Below are 20290 nucleotides of genomic sequence, written 5' to 3' on the forward strand. Positions count from 1 at the left end.
CTAAACTTTATGGACCTGGGGTTCAAAGAGCATTTCATGAATTTGACTCCAAAGGCAAGGGAAGTAAAAGCTAAAATAAATGAATGGGACTATATCAAACTAAAAAGCTTCAGCACAGCAAAAGAAACCATTAATAAAATAAAGAGGCAAACAACCAAACGGGAAATTTCTGCAAACAATGCCTCCAATAAGGGGCTAATATCAAAAATATATAAGGAACTCATATAACTCAACAACAAAAAAACAAACAACCCAATTGAAAAATGGGCAGACGACCTGAAGAGACATTTCTCCAGGAGGACATACAAATGGCAAAAGACATATGAAAAAATGCTCAACATCACTAATCATCAGAGAAATGCAAACAAAAACCACAATGAGATATCACCTCACCCCAGTCAGAATGGCTATCATCAACAAGACAGTAACAAGTGTTGGAGAGACTGTGGAAAAAAAGGAAACCTCATACACTGTTGGTGAGAATGCAGATTGCTGCACTTGCTATGGAAGGCAGTGTGGAGGTTCCTCAAAAAATTAAGAATAGAGACTTCCGGAAAAATGGCGGAGTGAGGTGAGCCTCTGTAAAGCTCCCCTGGAATTTACAACGAATCAAACAACAAAAAATCCACAAAGGACTCCCTGCACAGCAGACAGGCAAGACGAAGAGGCCCACTACCAACTGAAATCACCTACAGGTGGGAGATTCGCGCGAGTGGAGGGAGGAGGAAAGGGAGAAGCGCTCGGAGACGGAACCGCACGGGCGCAGGACGCAGACCTAGCTCAGTGAGCCGAGCTCGCTGCTTCCCGGAACTACCGCAGCTGCGGGAGATCGGACTGCTAGGGCTCCGCCAGGGCTCCACAGGGCTGAGGGGACAGCATATAACACGGCTGAACCCAACGCTCACGGCAGAGACCTCGGAGAAAAGACTGAGGGAAAAAGGCTGAAAACGGTGGTTTAAGCCCGCACTGCCGAGCAGAGAACGGAGCCTTAAGCACTGAGACTAGCGCCCCCTCCCAGAGCTCGCCCCGCCCCCACCTGCCCGGTGCTAGAAGCGAAACAGTAGCAGTGTCAGATCAAAACAACAGAAAATTTGCTGTTTTGAGAACTGTGGACTGCAAACACAATTTCACAGCCCAACTAGTTCCAGCAAAGGGGAGAGAGCAGTGGAAGCACGACCGGCTGTGGTGGTGGTCGCCGCCATTGCTCTGGGCCACCTCTCACAACTCACCCCGCCCCTGACCCCACCTATCTGGGCGGATCCCTGCAGGAGTAAACAGAACTGCTGAAATATACGGGCTCTGAATCAGCAGCTGGAAGAGCTTTCAAACATCAAAAGCTCTCCGCATACCCACCGGGACACTGCGCCCTGTGACCTAGACGAACTATTAACAGAGGAGAAGCCCGTCTCCCAGGGAATCCCCCCATTGCGTGAGAAGTTGGAATAGTGCAGAGAAAACATAGCACTACTGTGTGGGAGAAGAAAAATAAGTTGCAGTTGGAGAAATAATAAAACATTCTACCAACAAGTACTGGCAAACAAAAGAAAGACCGCTTTCTATCAACCTGTTGCAGAAGTCACTCCTGTAGATGTCTAGGAAGAGAAATAGTAAACCAGTAATCGCCATGAATAACCAAGGCAACAAGATAGCTCAGAAAGAAAGTGAAAAATCTCCAGAGAAGGCACTTAAAGATACAGAAATATGTGACTTAAATGACAGAGAATTCAAGATTGCAGTTCTGAAAAACTCAACGAGATACAAGAAAACACAGATAGGCAGTTAAAGGAACTCAGAAACTCAATCAAAGAACAGCATGAGCATTTTACGAAAGAGATTGAAATCTTAAAAAGAACCAAATAGAATTTCTGGAGATTAAGAACTCAATAGAAGAAATTAAGAATGAAATAACCAGCTTAGGTAGTAGAGTTGACCAGATGGAGGAAAGAATCAGTGACATCGAAGATAGAAACCTGGAAATGACACAAAATGAAGAAGAAAGAGACTTGAGACTTAAAAGAAATGAAAGAACTCTACAAGAACTTTCTGACTCCATCAGAAAGAGCAATATAAGAATAATGGGCATACCAGAAGGAGAAGAAAGAGAGAAGGAACAGAGAATATATTCAAACAAATTGTCGATGAGAACTTCCCAAATTTGTGGACAGAACTGGACCCTCGAATCCAAGAAGCAAATAGAACACCTAGTTACCTCAATCCCAACAGGCCTTCTCCAAGGCACATTGTATTGAAGCTGTCTAAAATCAACGACAAAGAAAGAATCCTCAAGGCAGCCAGGGAAAAGTAGACGGTAACTTACAAAGGAAAGCCCATTAGATTATCATCAGATTTTTCAGCAGAAACTCTACAAGCCACGAGGGAGTAGATCCAAATATTCAAACTATTGAAAGAGAGTAATCATGAGCCAAGAATAATATATCCAGCAAAGATATCCTTTAGATATGAAGGAGGAATAAAGACCTTTCCAGACATACAGAAGCTGAGGGAATTTTCTAATACACGACCTGCACTACAAGAAATACTAAAGGAGGCCATTCGACCACCATCAACAGGGACAATTTGTGGCAAACAAAACTCAAAAAGGGGAGAGTAAAGGCCTGAACCGGAATATGGGAATGGAGAAAGTAAGCGTGCTGAAGAAAATGGAATACTCTAAATATCAAACTTTCTTTTACATAAACTTAAGGGTAACCACTCAAAATAAATCCAGAATTGAAATATATACTGAAATAAAAGAAGAAACAGAGGGAAACATCATAGAATACCACCACACAGAAATAATAGACAACAACAAAAAGGCAAAGAAACAATGGAGACACAGCCTTACCAGAAAACTAAAGATAGAATGACAGGAAATCCTCACATATCAATAATCACCCTAAATGTAAATGGACTGAACTCACCAATAAAAAGGCACAGAGTAGCAGATTGGATCAAAAAACTAAACCCAACCATATGCTGTCTCCAAGAGACACATCTCAGCTACAAGGACAAGCATAGACTCAAAGTGAAAGGGTGGAAATTGACACTCCAAGCAAATGGTACCCAGAGAAAATCAGGTGTAGCCATAATGATATCAGATGAAACAGACTTCAAGGTGAAAAAGATAACAAGAGACAAAGATGGACATTTCATAATGGTGAAGGGACTGTACAACAAGAAGACATAACAGTCATCAATATTTATGCCCCCAATCAGGGAGCACCAAAATACACCAAGCAACTACTAACAGAACTAAAGGGAGAAATTGACCAAAACACAATTATACTAGGGGACTTAAATACATCATTGACAGCTATGGATAGATCATCCAAACAGAAAATAAATAACGAAATAGTAGCCCTAAATGACACATTAGATGAAATGGACATAATTGACATTTATAGAGCACTTCATCCTAAAACATCAGACTATACATTCTTTTCTAGTGTACATGGAACATTCTCAAGGATAGACCATATATTGGGACATAAAATCAGTCTCAACAAATTTAAGAAGATTGAAATCATACCATGCATATTCTCTGATCACAAGGCTTTGAAATTGGATATCAACTGTAAAAAGAAAGCGGAAAAAACACAAATACATGGAGATTAAACAACATACTTTTAAAGAAGGACTGGGTCAAAGAAGAAATTAGAGGAGAGATCAAAAGATACATAGAAACAAATGACAATGAAAATACATCCTACCAAAATTTTTGGGATGCAGCGAAAGCAGTTTTAAGAGGAAATTTATCTCATTACAGGCCTATCTCAAGAAACAAGAAAACTCCCAAATAAATAACCTCATGTTACACCTTAAAGAACTAGAAAAAGAAGAACAAGTAAAACCCAAGGTCAGCAGAAGAAAGGAAATAACAAAAATTAGAGCAGAACTAAATGAAAGAGAGAACAAAAAGACAATAGAAAAAATTAATGTGACAAAGAGCTGGTTCTTTGAAAAGATTAACAAAATTGACAAACCCTTGGCTAGACTTACTAAGATAAAAAGAGAAGACACTGATTAACAAAATCAGAAACGTAAAAGGGAAGTTATCACGGACACCACAGAAATACAAAGGATCATCCAAGAATACTATGAAGGACTATATGCCACCAAATTCAACAACCTAGAAGAAATGGACAAGTTCTTAGAAACATATAGCCTTCCAAGGCTGAACCATGAAGAACTGGAAAATCTAAACAGACCGATCACCAGTAACGAAATTGAATCAGTCATCCAAAACCTTCCCAAAAGCAAAAGTCCGGGACCAGATGGCTTCACTAGTGAATTCTACCAAACCTTCAAAGAGGATCTAATACCAATTCTGCACAAACTCTTCCAAAAATTGAAGAAGAGACAGTACTCCCTAACTCATTTTATGAGGCCAACATTACCCTGATACCAAAACCTGGTAAGGACAGCACAAAAAAAGAAAACTACAGACCAATATCTCTAATGAATACCGATGCAAAAATCCTAAATAAAATTCTAGCAAATCGAATACAACAATGCATTAAAAAGATTATTCATCACGACCAAGTGGGGTTCATCCCCGGGGCACAAGGATGGTTCAACATACGCAAATCCATCAATGTGATACATCACATAAACAAAATAAAGGACAAAAATCATATGATTATATCAATTGATGCAGAAAAAGCATTTGACAAGATACAACATCCATTTATGATTAAAACACTTAATAAAATGGGTATAGAAGGAAAATACCTTAACATAATAAAGGCCATATATGACAAGCCCTCTGCTAATCTCATAATTAATGGAGAAAAACTGAAGCCCTTTGCTCTACGTTCAGGAACACGACAGGGATGTCCCCTATCACCTCTGCTTTTCAACATAGTGTTGGAAGTCCTTGCCAGAGCAATCAGGCAAGAGAAAGAAATAAAAGGCATCCAAATTGGGAATGAAGAAGTTAAATTATCACTCTTTGCAGATGACATGATGCTATATATAGAAAACCCTAAAGACTCCACCAAAAAGCTTTTAGAAACAATCAACGAATACAGTAAAGTTGACGGCTACAAAATCAACGCACAAAAGTCCATTGCCTTCCTATATACTAACAATGAAATCTCAGAAAAAGAAACACAAAAAACAATTCCTTTTGCAATTGCAGCAAAAAGAATAAAATACCTAGGAATAAACTTAACCAAGGATGTGAAAGACCTATATGCTGAAAACTATAAGACATTTTTGAAAGAAATTGAAGAAGACACAAAGAAATGGAAAGACATTCCGTGCTCATGGATTGGAAGAATCAACATAGTTAAAATGGCCATATTACCCAAAGCAATATACAGATTCAATGCAATCCCCATCAAAATCCCAATGGCATATTTTAAAGAAATAGAACAAAAATCATCAGATTTGTTTGGAACCACAAAAGACCCCGAATAGCCAAAGCAATCTTAAGGAAAAAGAACAATAATGGAGGTATCACACTTCCTGACTTTGGCTTGTACTACAGGGCTACAATAATCAAAACAGCATGGTATTGGCAGAAAAACAGACACATAGACCAATGGAATAGAATTGAGAACCCAGAAATAAAACCACATAAATATGGACAGATAATTTTTGACAAAGAAGCTAAAAAATACAATGGAGCAAAGACAGCCTCTTCAATAAATGGTGCTGGGAGAATTGGATAGCCACGTGCAAAAGAATGAAACTGGACTGCTATTTGTCACCATGTACCAAAGTTAATTCAAAATGGATCAAAGACTTAAGCATAAGACCTGACACAATAAACTGCATAGAAGAAAACATAGGTACTAAACTTATGGACCTTGGGTTCAAAGAGCATTTTATGAACTTGACTCCAAAGGCAATGGAAGTAAAAGCTAAAATAAACGAATGGGACTATATGAAACTTAAAAGCTTCTGCACAGCAAAAGAAACCATTGACAAAATAAAGAGGCCACCAACTGAATGGGAGAAGATTTTTGCAAACAGTGCCTCCGATAAGGGGCTAGTATCCAGAATATACAAGGAACTCATGCAACTCAACAACAAAAAAACAAACAACCCAATTAAAAAATGGGCAGAGGACTTGAAGAGACATTTCTCCAAAGAGGACATACAAAAGGCAAATAGACATATGAAAAAATGCTCAACATCACTAATCATCAGAGAAATGCAAATCAAAACCACAATGAGATATCACCTCACCCCAGTCAGAATGGCTATCATCAACAAGACAAATCGTAACAAATGTTGGAGAGGCTGTGGAGAAAAAGCAACCCTCATACACTGTTGGTGGGAATGCAGACTGGTGCAGCCATTATGGAAGGCAGTGTGGAGGTTCCTCAAAAAATTATGAATAGAATTGCCATATGACCCAGCAATCCCTCTCCTGGGTATCTACCCAAAAAATCTGAAAACATTTAGAGATAAAGACACGTGTGCTCCAATGTTCATTGCAGCTTTGTTTACGGTGGCCAAGACATGGAAACAACCAAAATGTCCTTCGATAGATGAATGGATAAAGAAGTTGTGGTATATATACACAATGGAATACTATTCGGCGGTAAGAAAAGATGATATAGGAACATTTGTGACAACATGGATGGATCTTGAGAGAGTAATGCTTAGCGAAACAAGTCAGACAGAAAAAGCAGAGAACCATGTGATTTCACTGATATATGGTATATAAACCAAAAACAACAAAAGAACAAGACAAACAAATGAGAAACAGAAACTCATAGACATAGATAATAGTTTAGTGGTTGCCAGAGGGTAAGGGGGGTGGGGGGTGGGGGTGGGAGATGAGGGTAAGGGGGATCGAATATATGGTGATGGAAGGAGAACTGACTCTGGGTGATGAACACACAATGGGATTTATAGATGATGTAATACAGAATTGTACACCTGAAATCTATGTAATTTTACTAACAATTGTCACCCCAATAAATTTAATAAAATAAAATTTTAAAAAATATATATTAGCAAACAGAATTCAGCAATACATTAAAAAGATCATACACCATGATCAACTGGGATTAATCCCTGGTATGCAAGGATGGTTCAACATCTGCAAATCAATTAATGTGATACACCACATTAATAAAATGAAAAATAAAAATCACATGATCATATCAATAGACGCAGAAAAAGCATTTGCTAAAATCCAGCAGCATTCATAATTAAAACCCTTAAGAAAGTGGGAATAGAGGGATCATATCTCAACATAATAAAGGCTATGTATGATAAACCCACAGCTAACATCATACTCAATGGGGAAAAGCTAAAACCATTCCCCTTAAGATCAGGAACAAGGCAAGGTTGCCCACTTTCTCCACTTCTATTCAACATAGTGCTGGAAGTTCTAGCCACAGCAATCAGACAAGAAAAAGAAATAAAAGGCATCCAAATCGGTAAGGAGGAAGTAAAATTGTCATTACATGCAGACGATATGATACTATATAAAGAGAACCCTAAAGACTCCACCAAGAAATTATTAGAGCTGATAGATGAATTTAGTAAAGTAGGATACAAAATTAATATTCAGATATCAGTTGCATTTGTATATACCAATAATAAAACATCAGAAGGAGAAATTAAAAAAGCAATCCCATTTACAATTGCTCCAAAGACTATAAAATACCTGGGAATAAATTTAACCAAAGCAGTAAAAGATCTGTACTCAGAAAATTATAAGACACTGAAGAAAGAAATGAAAGAAGATACAAATAGATGGAAACACATACCATGTTCATGGATAGGAAGAATTAATATAGTCAAAATGTCCATACTGCCTAAGGCAATATACATATTCAACGCAATTCCTATCAAACTACCAACGACGTTTTTCACAGAACTAGAACACACAATCCTAAAATTTATACGGGACCATAAAAGACCCCAGATAGCCTCGGCAATCTTCAGAAATAAGAACAAAGTGGGAGGTATAACAATACCTGGCATCAAATTATACTACAAGGCTATAGTAATCAAAACAGCATGGTACTGGCATAAAAACAGACACATAGATCAATGGAACAGAATACAGTGTACAAAAATAAATCCATGCCTATATGGCCATTTAATCTACAACAATGGAAGCAAGAATGTACGGTGGGGTAAAGACAGTCTATTCAATAAATGGTGCTGGGAAACCTGGACAGACACACGCAAAAAAATGAAGCTGGGCCACCTCCTTACACCGTATACAAAAATAAATTCAAAATGGCTTAGAGACTTAAATGTAAGATCTGAAACCATAAAATTCCTAGAAGAAAATATAGGAAGAAACTTCACAGACATTACCCAGAGTAAGATTTTTACTGATATGTCCCCTCGCGCGAGGGAAGTAAGAGAAAAAATAAACGTGTGGGATTACATCAAACTAAAAAGTTTTTTCACAGCAACGGAAACCATCAATAAAACAAAAAGGGATCCTACTGAATGGGAAAAGATATTTGCCAATGATACATCTGATAAGGGGTTAATATCACAAATTTATAAAAAACTCATTCAACTCAACTCCAAAAAAACAAACAACCCAATTAAAAAATGGGCAGAGGACATGAAGAGACACTTTTCTAAACAGTACATACAGATGGCAAACAGACATATGAAGAAATGCTCAACCTCACTAACCATCAGAGAAATGCAAATAAAAACCACAATGAGATACCACCTCACCCCAGTCAAATGGCTAGCATAAATAAATCAACAAACAAGTGCTGGCGTGGATGTGGAGAAAAGGGAACACTTGTGCACTGCTGGTGGGATTGCAGATTGGTGCAGCCACTATACACACAATGGGATTTATAGATGATGTAATACAGAATTGTACACCTGAAATCTATGTAATTTTACTAACAATTGTCACCCCAATAAATTTAATAAAAAAAAAAAAATTATAAAAAATACCATAAAAAAAAAAAAAAAAGAAAACAGTATGGAGGTATCTTAAAAATCTGAAAAATGGAACTACCTTATGATCCAGCAATCCCACTCCTAGGTATCTATCTGGAGAAATCCAAAACTCCAATTCAAAAATCTTTATGCACTCCTGTGTTTATTGCAGCACTATGCACAATAGCCAAGACATGGAAACAACTGAAATGTCCATCGGTAGATGACTGGATTAAGAAACTGTGGTACATTTACACAATGGCGTATTACGCAGCCATAAAGAAGAAAGAAATCTTACCATTTGCAACAACATGGATGGACCTAGAGAACATTATGTTAAGTGAAATAAGTCAGACAGAGAAAGACAAATACCAGATGATCTCACTTATATGCGGAATCTAAGAAAAGAATAAGTGAATGAACTAATCAGAAATAGTTTTGGAGACATAGAGGAAAAACTGAGGGGTGCTAGATAGGCTGGGGGGTGGGGATAAGGGGGAAGGTGAGGGGATTAGAAAACAGTCGGTAACCACAAGATGGCCACAGGGTTTTGAAAATTAATTTGGGGAACGTAATCAATAATGTTGTAAAGATTTTGTAGGGTATCCGATGGACACTTGTCCCATTTGGGAGACCACCTCAGGGATGATGTAGATGCCTGATCACTGCACTGTACACCTGAAGCTGAACAATTATGAATGCCAACTATAATTATATATATATATATATAATAGATAGATAGATAGATAGATAGATAGATAGATAGATAGATAGATAGATACATATGGCTACAGGAAGCAGAGTACAGCATTAGGAATAGAGACAGTGGAAATGTAATGGCTCTGTGCGATGTCAGAGGGATAGTGGATGGGGGCAGGGAGGTTCACACAGTGTGATGGATATTAATGATAAACATCTAAGTATTGCTTTGTCTTGTGCACCTGAAACTAATAAAAAATAAAAAAAAATTTTTTTTAAATTAAGAATAGAATTACCATATCACCCAGAGATCCCTCTCCTGGATATCTACCCAAAAATTCTGAAAATATTTATGCATAAAGACAAGTGTATTCCAATGTTCATTGCAGCTTTATTTACAGTGGCCAAGACATGGAAACAACCAAAGTGTCCTTCGATAGATGAATTTACCCTAATGTGGTATATATACACAATGGAATACTATTCGGCGGTAAGAAAAGATGAACTAGGACCATTTGCAACAACATGGATGGATCTTCAAATTATTATGCTAAGAGAAATAAGTCATATAGAAAAAGTCAAAAACCATATGATTTCATTGATACGTGATATATAAAACTGAAAACAACAAAGGAACAAGACAAACAAATGAAGAAACAAAAACTCATAGACACAGACAATAGTTCAGTGGTTACCAGAGGGTAAGGGAGGAGGGCAGTGGTAGATGAGGGTAAAGAAGGTCAAATATATGGTGATGGAAAGAGATCTGACTCTGGATGGTGAACACACAATGATATATTGATGATATATTACAGAATTGTACACTTGAAATCTATGTAACTTTACTAACAATTGTCACCCCAATAAACTTTAATTTAAAAGAAAAAGAAAAACTGTTCAACAAAAAAAGTCAAATTCCCCTAACCCTATCATTAACTGAGGATATAGTTTTCCAACTCTCTTTACACTCTTCCCCCTTCTTCTCTCCCTACTTCCTCCCTTCCTCCCCTCCCCTTCTCTCTTCCTCCCTCCCTCCCCTCCTTTCTTTCTCCTTCCCTTCCTCCTTTCTTTCCAGAATGTTGACAGATCTGTGACCACATAAGAATCAGTATATTTGAACCGTTTTGAAAAAGGCATGTGTTTCTGTCACTCTACACACAGGAGGATCTGTTGGACACCAGGAGAAGAAACAAACAGCAGTAGAGAGGTACCAGGAGAGAGGTACGTTAAGGGAAGGCTACAAATGTGAAATCTGGCAACTGCAAATGGAGTGACACCCTGTACACAGCTTCTCCTGCAGCCATCCTAGCTACACACAGCCCCTTGTTGTAGTTGATCAGGCATTCAAATACACAGAGAACAATGTCACCCCCAGTGCCACTCAATGGCCACCATCAGCACCCCCACCCCCACGCCTAATGAACAAGGCTGTGTGAAATGAAAAGCACCTCCTACCAACAAGAACCTCGCATGATCCTAAAATGTGGGACAAGGGTCATCTTGTAATCTCAGCTGTAAAAATTCACACCACTAAAGGCCATTTCCTCCACTTACACAATTACCAATAGTTTGGTTTGCATTCATGATCAAAGTGCATCTGAAATTAAGAGTTAAGCCTAAAAAGTGTTGATAAATAGACAACGGTGGACAACAGTTGCTACTCAGGAAGCAGCTTATTTTGCTATTTTTTTTCTTAAACTCCACTGCAAAACAAAGCTAGGTTTGTATTTGCAGAACATTCTTATAGCAACTGGAAGAAATTATCCCTTAACGAAGCTGTTGAAAAAATCAACTGCAAGAAGAGCAGCCGGCCTTTCCTCTTGCCATCAAAAGATCTTTGCTATTTGAAGAGTCTTTAAAAAGAAGCCCAGAAGAGATGCCCTATTTTAAAAGGAGGCAGTTCACTACGCTACGAGAAAGGTACAAACATCAGAGGGAGAAATACCAGCTTCATACAAGAGAAAGAAACTTTTGGAAATTCTTAAAATAGGCAAAGAAAATTGAGGCGCTACTGAGAAGTAGTAATGTTATTTAAAATAATGTGACATTGCTATGCACAGTAATGTCCACTTTTTCAAAGTTTGGGGGTAAATTTCATGAAACAACACATATAAGTCAAAGACATTTAATTTTTGATACCTCACTGTAGGAAGACAATGTAAGACTTGATTCCTTTCTGACCTTCACAAAAATGAACTTGTCTCTGTCGTTAATATCTTATTGGTGATGTTTGAAATGGAATTCCGTTGCTGTCCTCACTCCCTCCTCCATTTCTCCTACTGGTATATTTCAGGCCTGCTCCAATGAAGTGTCAGAGAGCAGCCCCACTATCCTCAGTGCAGAGAATAATCTAAAGGTGTGTACTGAGGAGAAGCCTGTGTCCCATGTTTGCCCATCACTCAGGAGGACACCTGGGAACTTTCCTTCCCCCTCTCCACCACCCATTATCACTGTATGATCGATCATCTTTCATCTCCCCATCTGCCACTACCATGCAGTGCCACCACTGTGCTGTGACTCAGCCCTCTTCACCTGTCCCCTGGATTACTGCAAATACCTCCAACCAGCTGGTTGTCCAAGTTACAAGTCTGACTACACCACTCCCTGGCTTAAAACCTGTCCACACTGTCCCCCGCCCCCAGAAGGTTCAAGTCCAACAAGCCTGTAGCTTGGCCTGCAGGACACTGCGCCCCCCCCCCCCCATCCAGACCTGGCTCCCTCTCACCTCCTTAGCTTCATTGAGTTTCTGCCCATGCTTTATGCCCAGTAATGCAATGCTGCTGTGGCTCCTGCTTTTCTGCTGTGGTTCCCTGCCCTCCCCTTTTCGCAGGTGGAATTCCATTCAAGGGCACTGGCTGAAAGGATGAATAGGAGCTGAAATCCAGCCCACACAGCTCACCAAGCCCCACACCTGGATGGGCTCCCTTTTCTAATTTGCACAAAGGCTTTGTGTGACTAAGCAGTGGTCTTATCTCTAAGTACTTGTCACATCATATGATAATTATCCATGTGTTCACCTTCTCCACTCCTACCCCTTCATCAAACAAAGTGATCTTTGAAACTCTTTCCCACCCTGGTGCCCAACACAATTCCTGGAACCCGTAGTCTTCCATAAATAAGTGTTCGCTGAACTGACTGGTTGAATGTGAGGGTGACTACAGCTGAGCAGGAAGAGCAGGGACACTCACAGAGGTGAACCCCCAAAGTCTGTTTTGCTACAGAGGCTCTGGGGAGTCCAAGAGCTATCCTAGCTTTTCCCAAATCTGGGGTAAGAGCCAAGGGGCTGGGCTTGGGGGAAGCTCAGCTGTCCTCACCTCTTGGAGACAAACAGAATGGAGTTCAAAATGGCTTCTTAAAGGGACAAATAAGGGATGTGATTTGGTCTACCCTGGGGATGTATCAATGAAAGGTAACATTCATTGATAACACCTAGTGACACAGGAGTCAGCAGGGGCTACACAGGAGGTAGAAACACTCAAGGATGTAAGCAAAACCTACAGCACGTTTCCCAGAACACTGAGCCAACACCCTAGGCTGGGGGAAAGAAAGGCACCACATAACCGACTTACAACCTGATTAGAAAGCCTAATGGGGAGGGGAGATTAGGGAAACACCCACCTAATCTACAGAACAAAATTTCCAGAAGGCAGTAGGGATAGAAATTATGTGCAGCCAGATGATGAGGACTCTGCAGCTCCGTAGTGTGGCTCCAGTTGGCTGGGTGGGGCCCTTATCTTCTGGAGCCACAGGTGCCACAGCCAAGTGGCTGGTGGCTGATGTAAGGAAGACATTATGGGTAGTAGGAAAGGAGGATGTTTTGTAGCATTTAAATATATCCCATCTTTAGGGAATTGCTTCTTGTCCAGCTAAATTTGCATGGGTAGGAGGAAGTTTCTTAAGAGAGTATTGCCCCAAACTCCAAATACGAATTGGGAAGGGTACGTACAGAAAGGGATCAGTGTGACCCTGGAAAGGGCAGGGTAGAGGTAGGGGACATCAGCTGAGCCTCCACTCTGGGGAATAAGGAATAAGGAGAGGAGCAGAGGGAGTAAGGAGACTTGGCTAACTGATTCTAGATCCACTGACATAGTCACCACTCAGAACTTGGGGAGGTACCAGAACTGATGCCACATCATCCTTGTTAGTTTAGCCCCAGCCATGTGCTCCACTCCCAGCTCCAACTCTGTCACAAGAGGAAAATTCGGAAAACCACACCAGCAGCAGACTACCTCAGGGGCAGCTGGGGAAATAAAAGGAGGCATCCATGGTGAGGGTGTGGCTGCAGAGTTAATGGAGGAAAAAGCCAGGTTACTGAAGTCAGAGGCAAGAAAGGAAAAGAGGGCAAAATCTGGAGAAGGAACTCCCGGGGCTTATGTTCTGGAAGGTCTCCACAAAGGTAGAGGAATTTGGAACAAAATGCCAAATTGAACCTTCAAAGATGAGTCACTTGTGATTCTCCAGGCAGGGTAGGAGGGCTTGCCTCCCTAGGTGTTTGCATCAGGACATCTGCAAGCAGAGGGACAATTGCATGTTGGAACAACTCCCTCAGTCAGTTGTTCTCACAAACAGAAGCCACAGAGAGGAAAGCTTAGCAGCTCTTCAGAGTCGAAAGGCTACCCAGATACCAAATGCACATGGCATGAGGGAGGTATCAACTTTACAGAAAGATGAAGAGCTTTAAAGAAATACTGAAATATTTATTCAACACACATTTACTTCATGTCGGACCTTAGTGATGAACAGAGGAACTGGTCCACACCGGGAACTAACCAGGCGGGGGGTTGCAGCTGTATAATCATATAATTACCACGTGCTCTCCAGCCTTCCTGGTCAGACAGAATCAAGGAGGACTTCATGGGATTCATCAAATGGAATATTGTTTCAGACCACCCCCAGCAACCCTCCAACAATGTTATGCAGTCAGTCATTTACCACGTGGGGCAGGAACACCTTCACTGTTCTAAGGATGGGTAAGCAATATTTAGACAATATTTAGACAATGAACTGAGTGCCACTTGGTAGTCAGAATTCAAAAGTGCTAAATATTATTCAAGGTCACAAGAGCCCACAATTCAATTCAACCCCCAATTGGCCCTGTTTCCACTACCCTGCAAATACCATCAGTGGAAATTTCCTGAAGAACCAGTATTTCAAAATTCCAAAGTACCAAAGAATCTCAGTAAGGCAGCCAGTTCCCCAGGGCATCATAGATTTTTTTTTGGTTTCAGAATAGAAACATATCTTTAATCTACCTTCCACTTTAAATATATTATGAGCAAATGCTTAGGGAGAATTAATTATTCTATTACTCTTTACCAACAAAAAAATGCAAGAATTTATCAAAAAGACACTACTTATAAAACGATTAAGAAGAACAATTGACTTGGAGCCAGAGAAATCTGGGCCAAATCCAGTAACTAAGGGCTGGGTCATCTGGGCCTCTGTTTCTCATCTGTAAAATGGGAATAATAATGATATTTGTTACAAGTTGATGTAAAGATAAAATAAGATCATTCTTGTACAGAGTCTAGTCCAGACCTCAGAACATACTTGATACTCGATTAATATGAGATAATTCTCCTATACCTTAAGTCTAACAGTTGTTATTATCATAAATAAATACTACTAGATGAGATAAATTTGCCTTGGTATTGCCAGATGTTGGTTTAAAATCTCTGGTTTGTAGTGACTAAATCCTGATCCTCTGGCCTGCTACATTGAAAACCGCATTGTGCTTGGACACATGTTGTAATGACTACGAGTAGCTTAAGAAATACTTGCTTTTTTTCTCAGGATCTGGTGTAAGGAGGCTGGCATTTATAAAGACATAATTTGTTTCCATTAGCAAGTTAAGCCAGTTTCCCAGCTAGGCTGACACCTGTGAACCAGTGTTGTTCTAAGCCACCTACAGGGCTGGTCTTGGAGCCCAGCAAGTCCCCTGAGGGCAGAATGTTCTGGCAGGTGCTCTGGGCAGGCCCAAGGAGCTGGAAGCAACTTGTTGACCAGAAAACCAACCCAAACCAGTACCAGTTAATGGAGGTAGGCACAGACTCCTCAGTGCAAGATGCCGCCCCGCTCCCCCCTGCCCCTGCTGCCCCCAGAGGTGGCTTCTGACGTCCCAAGGGCCTCTGTGAGAAAGATTCAAAACAAACAAACAAACAAAAAAGGAGCAGAGTGGACAAGTGGAGAGAAGGTGATATTTGCCTGAGCATTTTCCCCACGGATGGTAGAGTAGGGAAGACCCTGAGCTGAATTGGGGAAAGGGCCTGGAGGACAGTCGCCTGGAGGGAATAGGCTTCAGCCAGTGGTGACCTGTGGTCCACCCTTCTTCCTAAAAGCAGCAGGCAGCAATGTTGAAATACAACAGCAGAGATATTCTAGGCCATGCAAGAGGGCAGGCCTGCCCAGCAGCTGGTCTATTAGTAAGATATGGAGATGCTTTGTACCAGTTGTCATAAACCTCTGCCCTGAGGCACCCCACGGCCTTCCCATCACTCTAGCTGCCATGATCCCTCTTCCAGGACCCTCTAGTCTTCCCCAAATTGAAGCAAGCATATGGTTAACATCTATCACCATTGGGAGCCTTTAGGACTTTCTTATTAGTCTGGGTTGGTTGTGAAATGTTTTAAAGATTGACAGAGGAGGATCCCAACCCTAAAAGGGAGTCTATTGATCTGCATCATCTCCCAGGAGTAGAGGCAGAGCCCCTAAGGGGGTGGGCTCCGGGTGGGCTCTGCAGCTGGGGCCAGGCCTCTTGGTTACAGATGCTGCCTTTTATCTTGCCTGACACCTGACTTCTCCAGCCACATTTCTCTTCCAAAGCCTAGCACCCAACTGCCTCAACTATCCACTCCATTGTTATACCCCTCAACGTCACACACAAACACTGACTTTCAAGAGACATCTCTGTCTAAACGATTGGGTTGCCATCGCTAACAGGAACAAAAGTGAGGCAGCAGAGAGCTCCCCATAATGCAGCATCAGCCTGAGACTGTGAAAACCACTCATAGCCATTCCCAACTCATTCACCCACCACCCTGCCCTCATTTAAGGACTGTGGGCCCTCTTTCTTTCACTGACCTCAAACTAGGACAGCCATCCAATTCAACTGAGAAAGCCCGCCAAATCTGAGACTGGGATATTAAGAACTACTATCAATTCTTTGTCCTTTTTTTTGTATATTGAAAAATAACTCACCATATACCACTACGTTGATAAAAATTAAACCAAGAATATGCAATTCTACAGCCACTTAAGTCAGAGTGAAGAATAAATCAGAATGGAGCATAAAGATAATGCCTGACAACCCCCTCTCTCTCCATCTGACACATATGCACATATGTATACATACACACTCTCCTCTAAAAGAAATCTCTAAGAAAGATATTGCTGGAACTGGTGGAAACTATTACCAGCCTATTACAATACCAGTTTGTATAGCTGCCTTGAAGCTATGAGTTTAAGCCAGATCTTTAAAAGTCCATATGTGTGTGTTTTTAATGTGCAGCTACCTGGATTACACACTTTGTTGAAGATATAGGAGACATTTTATAGCTATGCTAGGGTTGGGTGATTACTAAGACAGAAAGGGAGACATAATCACACCATACCATGTCCCCTGTGAGACACAGGCCTAGGAAGAAGCAGGTAAAATGCCCATGGAACAGAAACTGTTTTCTCATCACTAGGCCAGTTGGTTATCAGAAATTATTTCTTTGCCTGCATAACAAAAACAAGCAGGGTTTTCCCTATTTCATACAAGAGGAGAAGAGCAGCAGGATACCAGCTGTCTTATTGTGTGTAGTCCCAATGCCTATTTCTAATAGCAAGACAATCCTGAAGGAAAATGTACAAAGTAATTGAGCTGGCAAGAAATCAGAAGGAAATACCCAGACCCCTTGCTTTCTAATTAACGTATGATACCTTTTGAAGATTATAATCAAACAGGAAAAGAGAACAATGGTTACTATACAATTTTGATTTTCTTATCTGATTAGGTAGTGTTCTGTAATTGTTGGGTTTAATTTTAAAGAAATGCCTGTACAACAGGAAATCAACTCCAGTACAAAAAATAAAGTCATGTGGAATTTTTGATAACTGCCATCCGGTAGAATCCCTATCCTACGTAGTTATTATAAGAAAACAGAACTCCTGCTTCTTAATTAAAAAAAAAAAAAAAAAAAAAAAAAAAAGGATTATCCCAGCTTTGTTAGCCTGGCTGTGCCTAATGTGTAGTAGGTCATGGAGATGGTGGACCTGCAGGAGATGCTACTGGCCAGTTGTGAAGGTGCCGCGCATCTGGGGGAGACTTACTTGGGAGTGCCCTCGGGTTTCCAGTACCTACAGAAGAGGTACTGTCCATCAGCATTGACCAAATGAGGGAGGTCCTGGTACCGAACGCTCTGCGGTGTCCGCCTGGGAGAACTTTCCTCCGGCATTTTGAAAGGATCTCCAAGTCCTTGGAAGAAACAAGGACATATTCCAAAGTCATAAACGTGGCAAAAATACAGAGAAATAAGGAGGAAAGCTTTGTTCAGAGTCAGTAACATTTTTTTTTTAAAAAAAGCAGTTAAAAAACACACACAACTCCATTTCAAAGATTTAAAAAAAATTATCTATCTATATATATATTTTTCTTGCAATCTCTCCAACACTGAAAAATCCCATTTGTTCTTAAAATGCTCACTTTATTTTTTAAGTGCCTCAATACAGCTTTTCCCCCTTCCCATCTGTGTTTATTTTAAATCATTTCAGGAAACTTCATCTTAAAGACTATTTTAGCTGTAATCAAGTGGAAATTACATCAGCTCTGTGGGTATAAAGACCCAGCTGCAAGAAAACCCGGCCATCTTCAAGTCCCCCAGGAAGTTTCAAGGGGGCACAATAATGAAGTGATGGTCTTCCCATTAATTCCTCCTGCCAGAAATTACAAAGATGCCGGGTAGACGAACCTGTTTCCATCTTGTCGTGGCTTTTGCATTCCACAACCACGACAGCCTTGAGAATCAGAGCCAGGCAATTAAGGGCTGTTCCCTCATCGCCGCGGTCACAGCGCGGCATCAAGCTGCCTGAGCCTCTGTCCCCTACTCCGCGCCCTGCCCCCAGATCCTGCCTTTGGGGCTTTAGGAGCGCTAAGCTCCGGAGCCTGCTTCCAGCTCTCACTGACAAGCTCTCCGGGGCTCCCCTCCTTCTCCAGGGTGGGGAATAAGCGCCTGCGATCCCCCACGACTAGTTCGTGTCATCACTTTTCCTAAACAAATCGCTAGCTCGGAGAAGGGAGGGGCCGGGAGCCCAGCACCCACAGCCCGGGAAACTGGGAAACGCTTCGCGCACACCGAGGCAGCTCGCACACGCACAAATGCGGGTCCCCGAGGTAAAGTCACCCCTGCGGCTCCTGACAAACTTTGCTTCCTGCTTGTCTCCGACCGCGCAGGGAATGGAGCCCCGTAGTTGTCACTGAAAATGCCACCGGAAAAACCTGGCGACTTCGAAAGGGTCTCAGCACGGTGGTGGCGGGGACTGGGAAGATGGGGTTGATGCGGACAAGTTCGTTTGGGGGCTGGTGCGAGGGAGCAGGGAGAGCGCGCGCGCACACACAGACACGCGCTCACACACTCGTGCACACACGCGCGCGCACAAGGGGGCGCGGGAGCCCACGCGGAGCGGGCTAGGGACCCCAGGCTACTCCCCACCCCTGTAGTGACGGCACTTGCAGGCTGGGGCGGGGACCGGGAGGCAGTTACCCGGGCCAAGAGCGCCGCTGTTGCGTTCCCGGCGCGCCAGGAGTCCTAGTCTGCGGCGGGCCAGGGCCGGGCCGAGCTGCGCGCCGCCGGCTCCGTGGCGACAGGGCGCGGCGTCTGCACCGCCACTTTATCCCGGGGTTGGCTCGCGGGGCGGGCAGCCCGCGGTGGGTGGGGATGCGCGAGACTGGCGGGCGGTGCGGGGAGGCGGTGCCCAGGGTCCACGTGTGCCTGGCCCGCGGGGAGGAGCGGGGGCGCAGACCTAAAACCCAGCCACGCGCTCCTCCCGCCTGCCTCGCGGGCAGCCGCGCCCCAACGAGGCCGTTGGGGAACTGTTACTGGGCCCTGAACGGAGCTGGGCTCTCAGGAGTCTCAGCGCTGGAGGACACGCCACACTCAAGCGCGCACACACACCATGCGCGCACACAGAACAACACACATAGGGACACACGCACACCACATATACAGACTACGGGCATACAGATAACACGTAGACCACAGGTACAGACACAGACAATACACACACACACACACACACTACATGTACACTGGGACATTCAGACACACATAGATATTAGATGCACACAGACACACACACACCACACACACAGACACATACACACTCAATACACAAAGACAGACACACATAGAAAGGAACATAGACACACTGAGCCATACTCAGATACAGACACCCCATGCAGATACACAGAGACACACATAAACATATCCAGGCATACACACGTCACATACATTTGGGCAGTCACACACATGTCACACATACACATACACACATATACAGACAGACACACACATAAAAAGCTGGTGGGGGTGAGGTACACAAATCCCCAGGAAGTAGGGCAGAGGCAGGTTGGTGCAGGCCTTGTCCCTCCATCACCATCCTCTGCAACCCTCCCCATGTCCCTGGAGCCCCGCAACTCCAAAACAAAATCTCTGGTGCATCTACA

At 42.2% G+C, this 20290-nt stretch overlaps 1 protein-coding gene across 4 annotated transcripts in view; it reads right to left on the reverse strand.

The window, feature by feature from the left end:
• MGLL (monoglyceride lipase) overlaps positions 1-19623 on the reverse strand; it is a 150740-nt gene extending 131117 nt beyond the window's left edge. The window contains exons 1-2 of one of the 4 annotated variants that reach the window (XM_019718602.2): positions 19329-19623; positions 17899-18043 (exon numbers count right to left, since the gene is read on the reverse strand). In XM_019718602.2, the coding sequence (XP_019574161.1) occupies positions 17899-18023 (125 nt within the window). In that variant the 5' untranslated portion in view covers positions 18024-18043; positions 19329-19623. Of the gene's footprint in view, positions 1-17898; positions 18044-18536; positions 18833-19328 lie in introns of those variants that run through there. The other 3 variants (XM_074340474.1, XM_019718601.2, XM_074340473.1) reach the window with 3 other exon arrangements.
• Positions 19624-20290: the final 667 nt, after the last annotated feature.

Source organism: Rhinolophus sinicus, linkage group LG09, assembly GCF_036562045.2.
Source record: "Rhinolophus sinicus isolate RSC01 linkage group LG09, ASM3656204v1, whole genome shotgun sequence".
Taxonomy (NCBI): domain Eukaryota; kingdom Metazoa; phylum Chordata; class Mammalia; order Chiroptera; family Rhinolophidae; genus Rhinolophus; species Rhinolophus sinicus.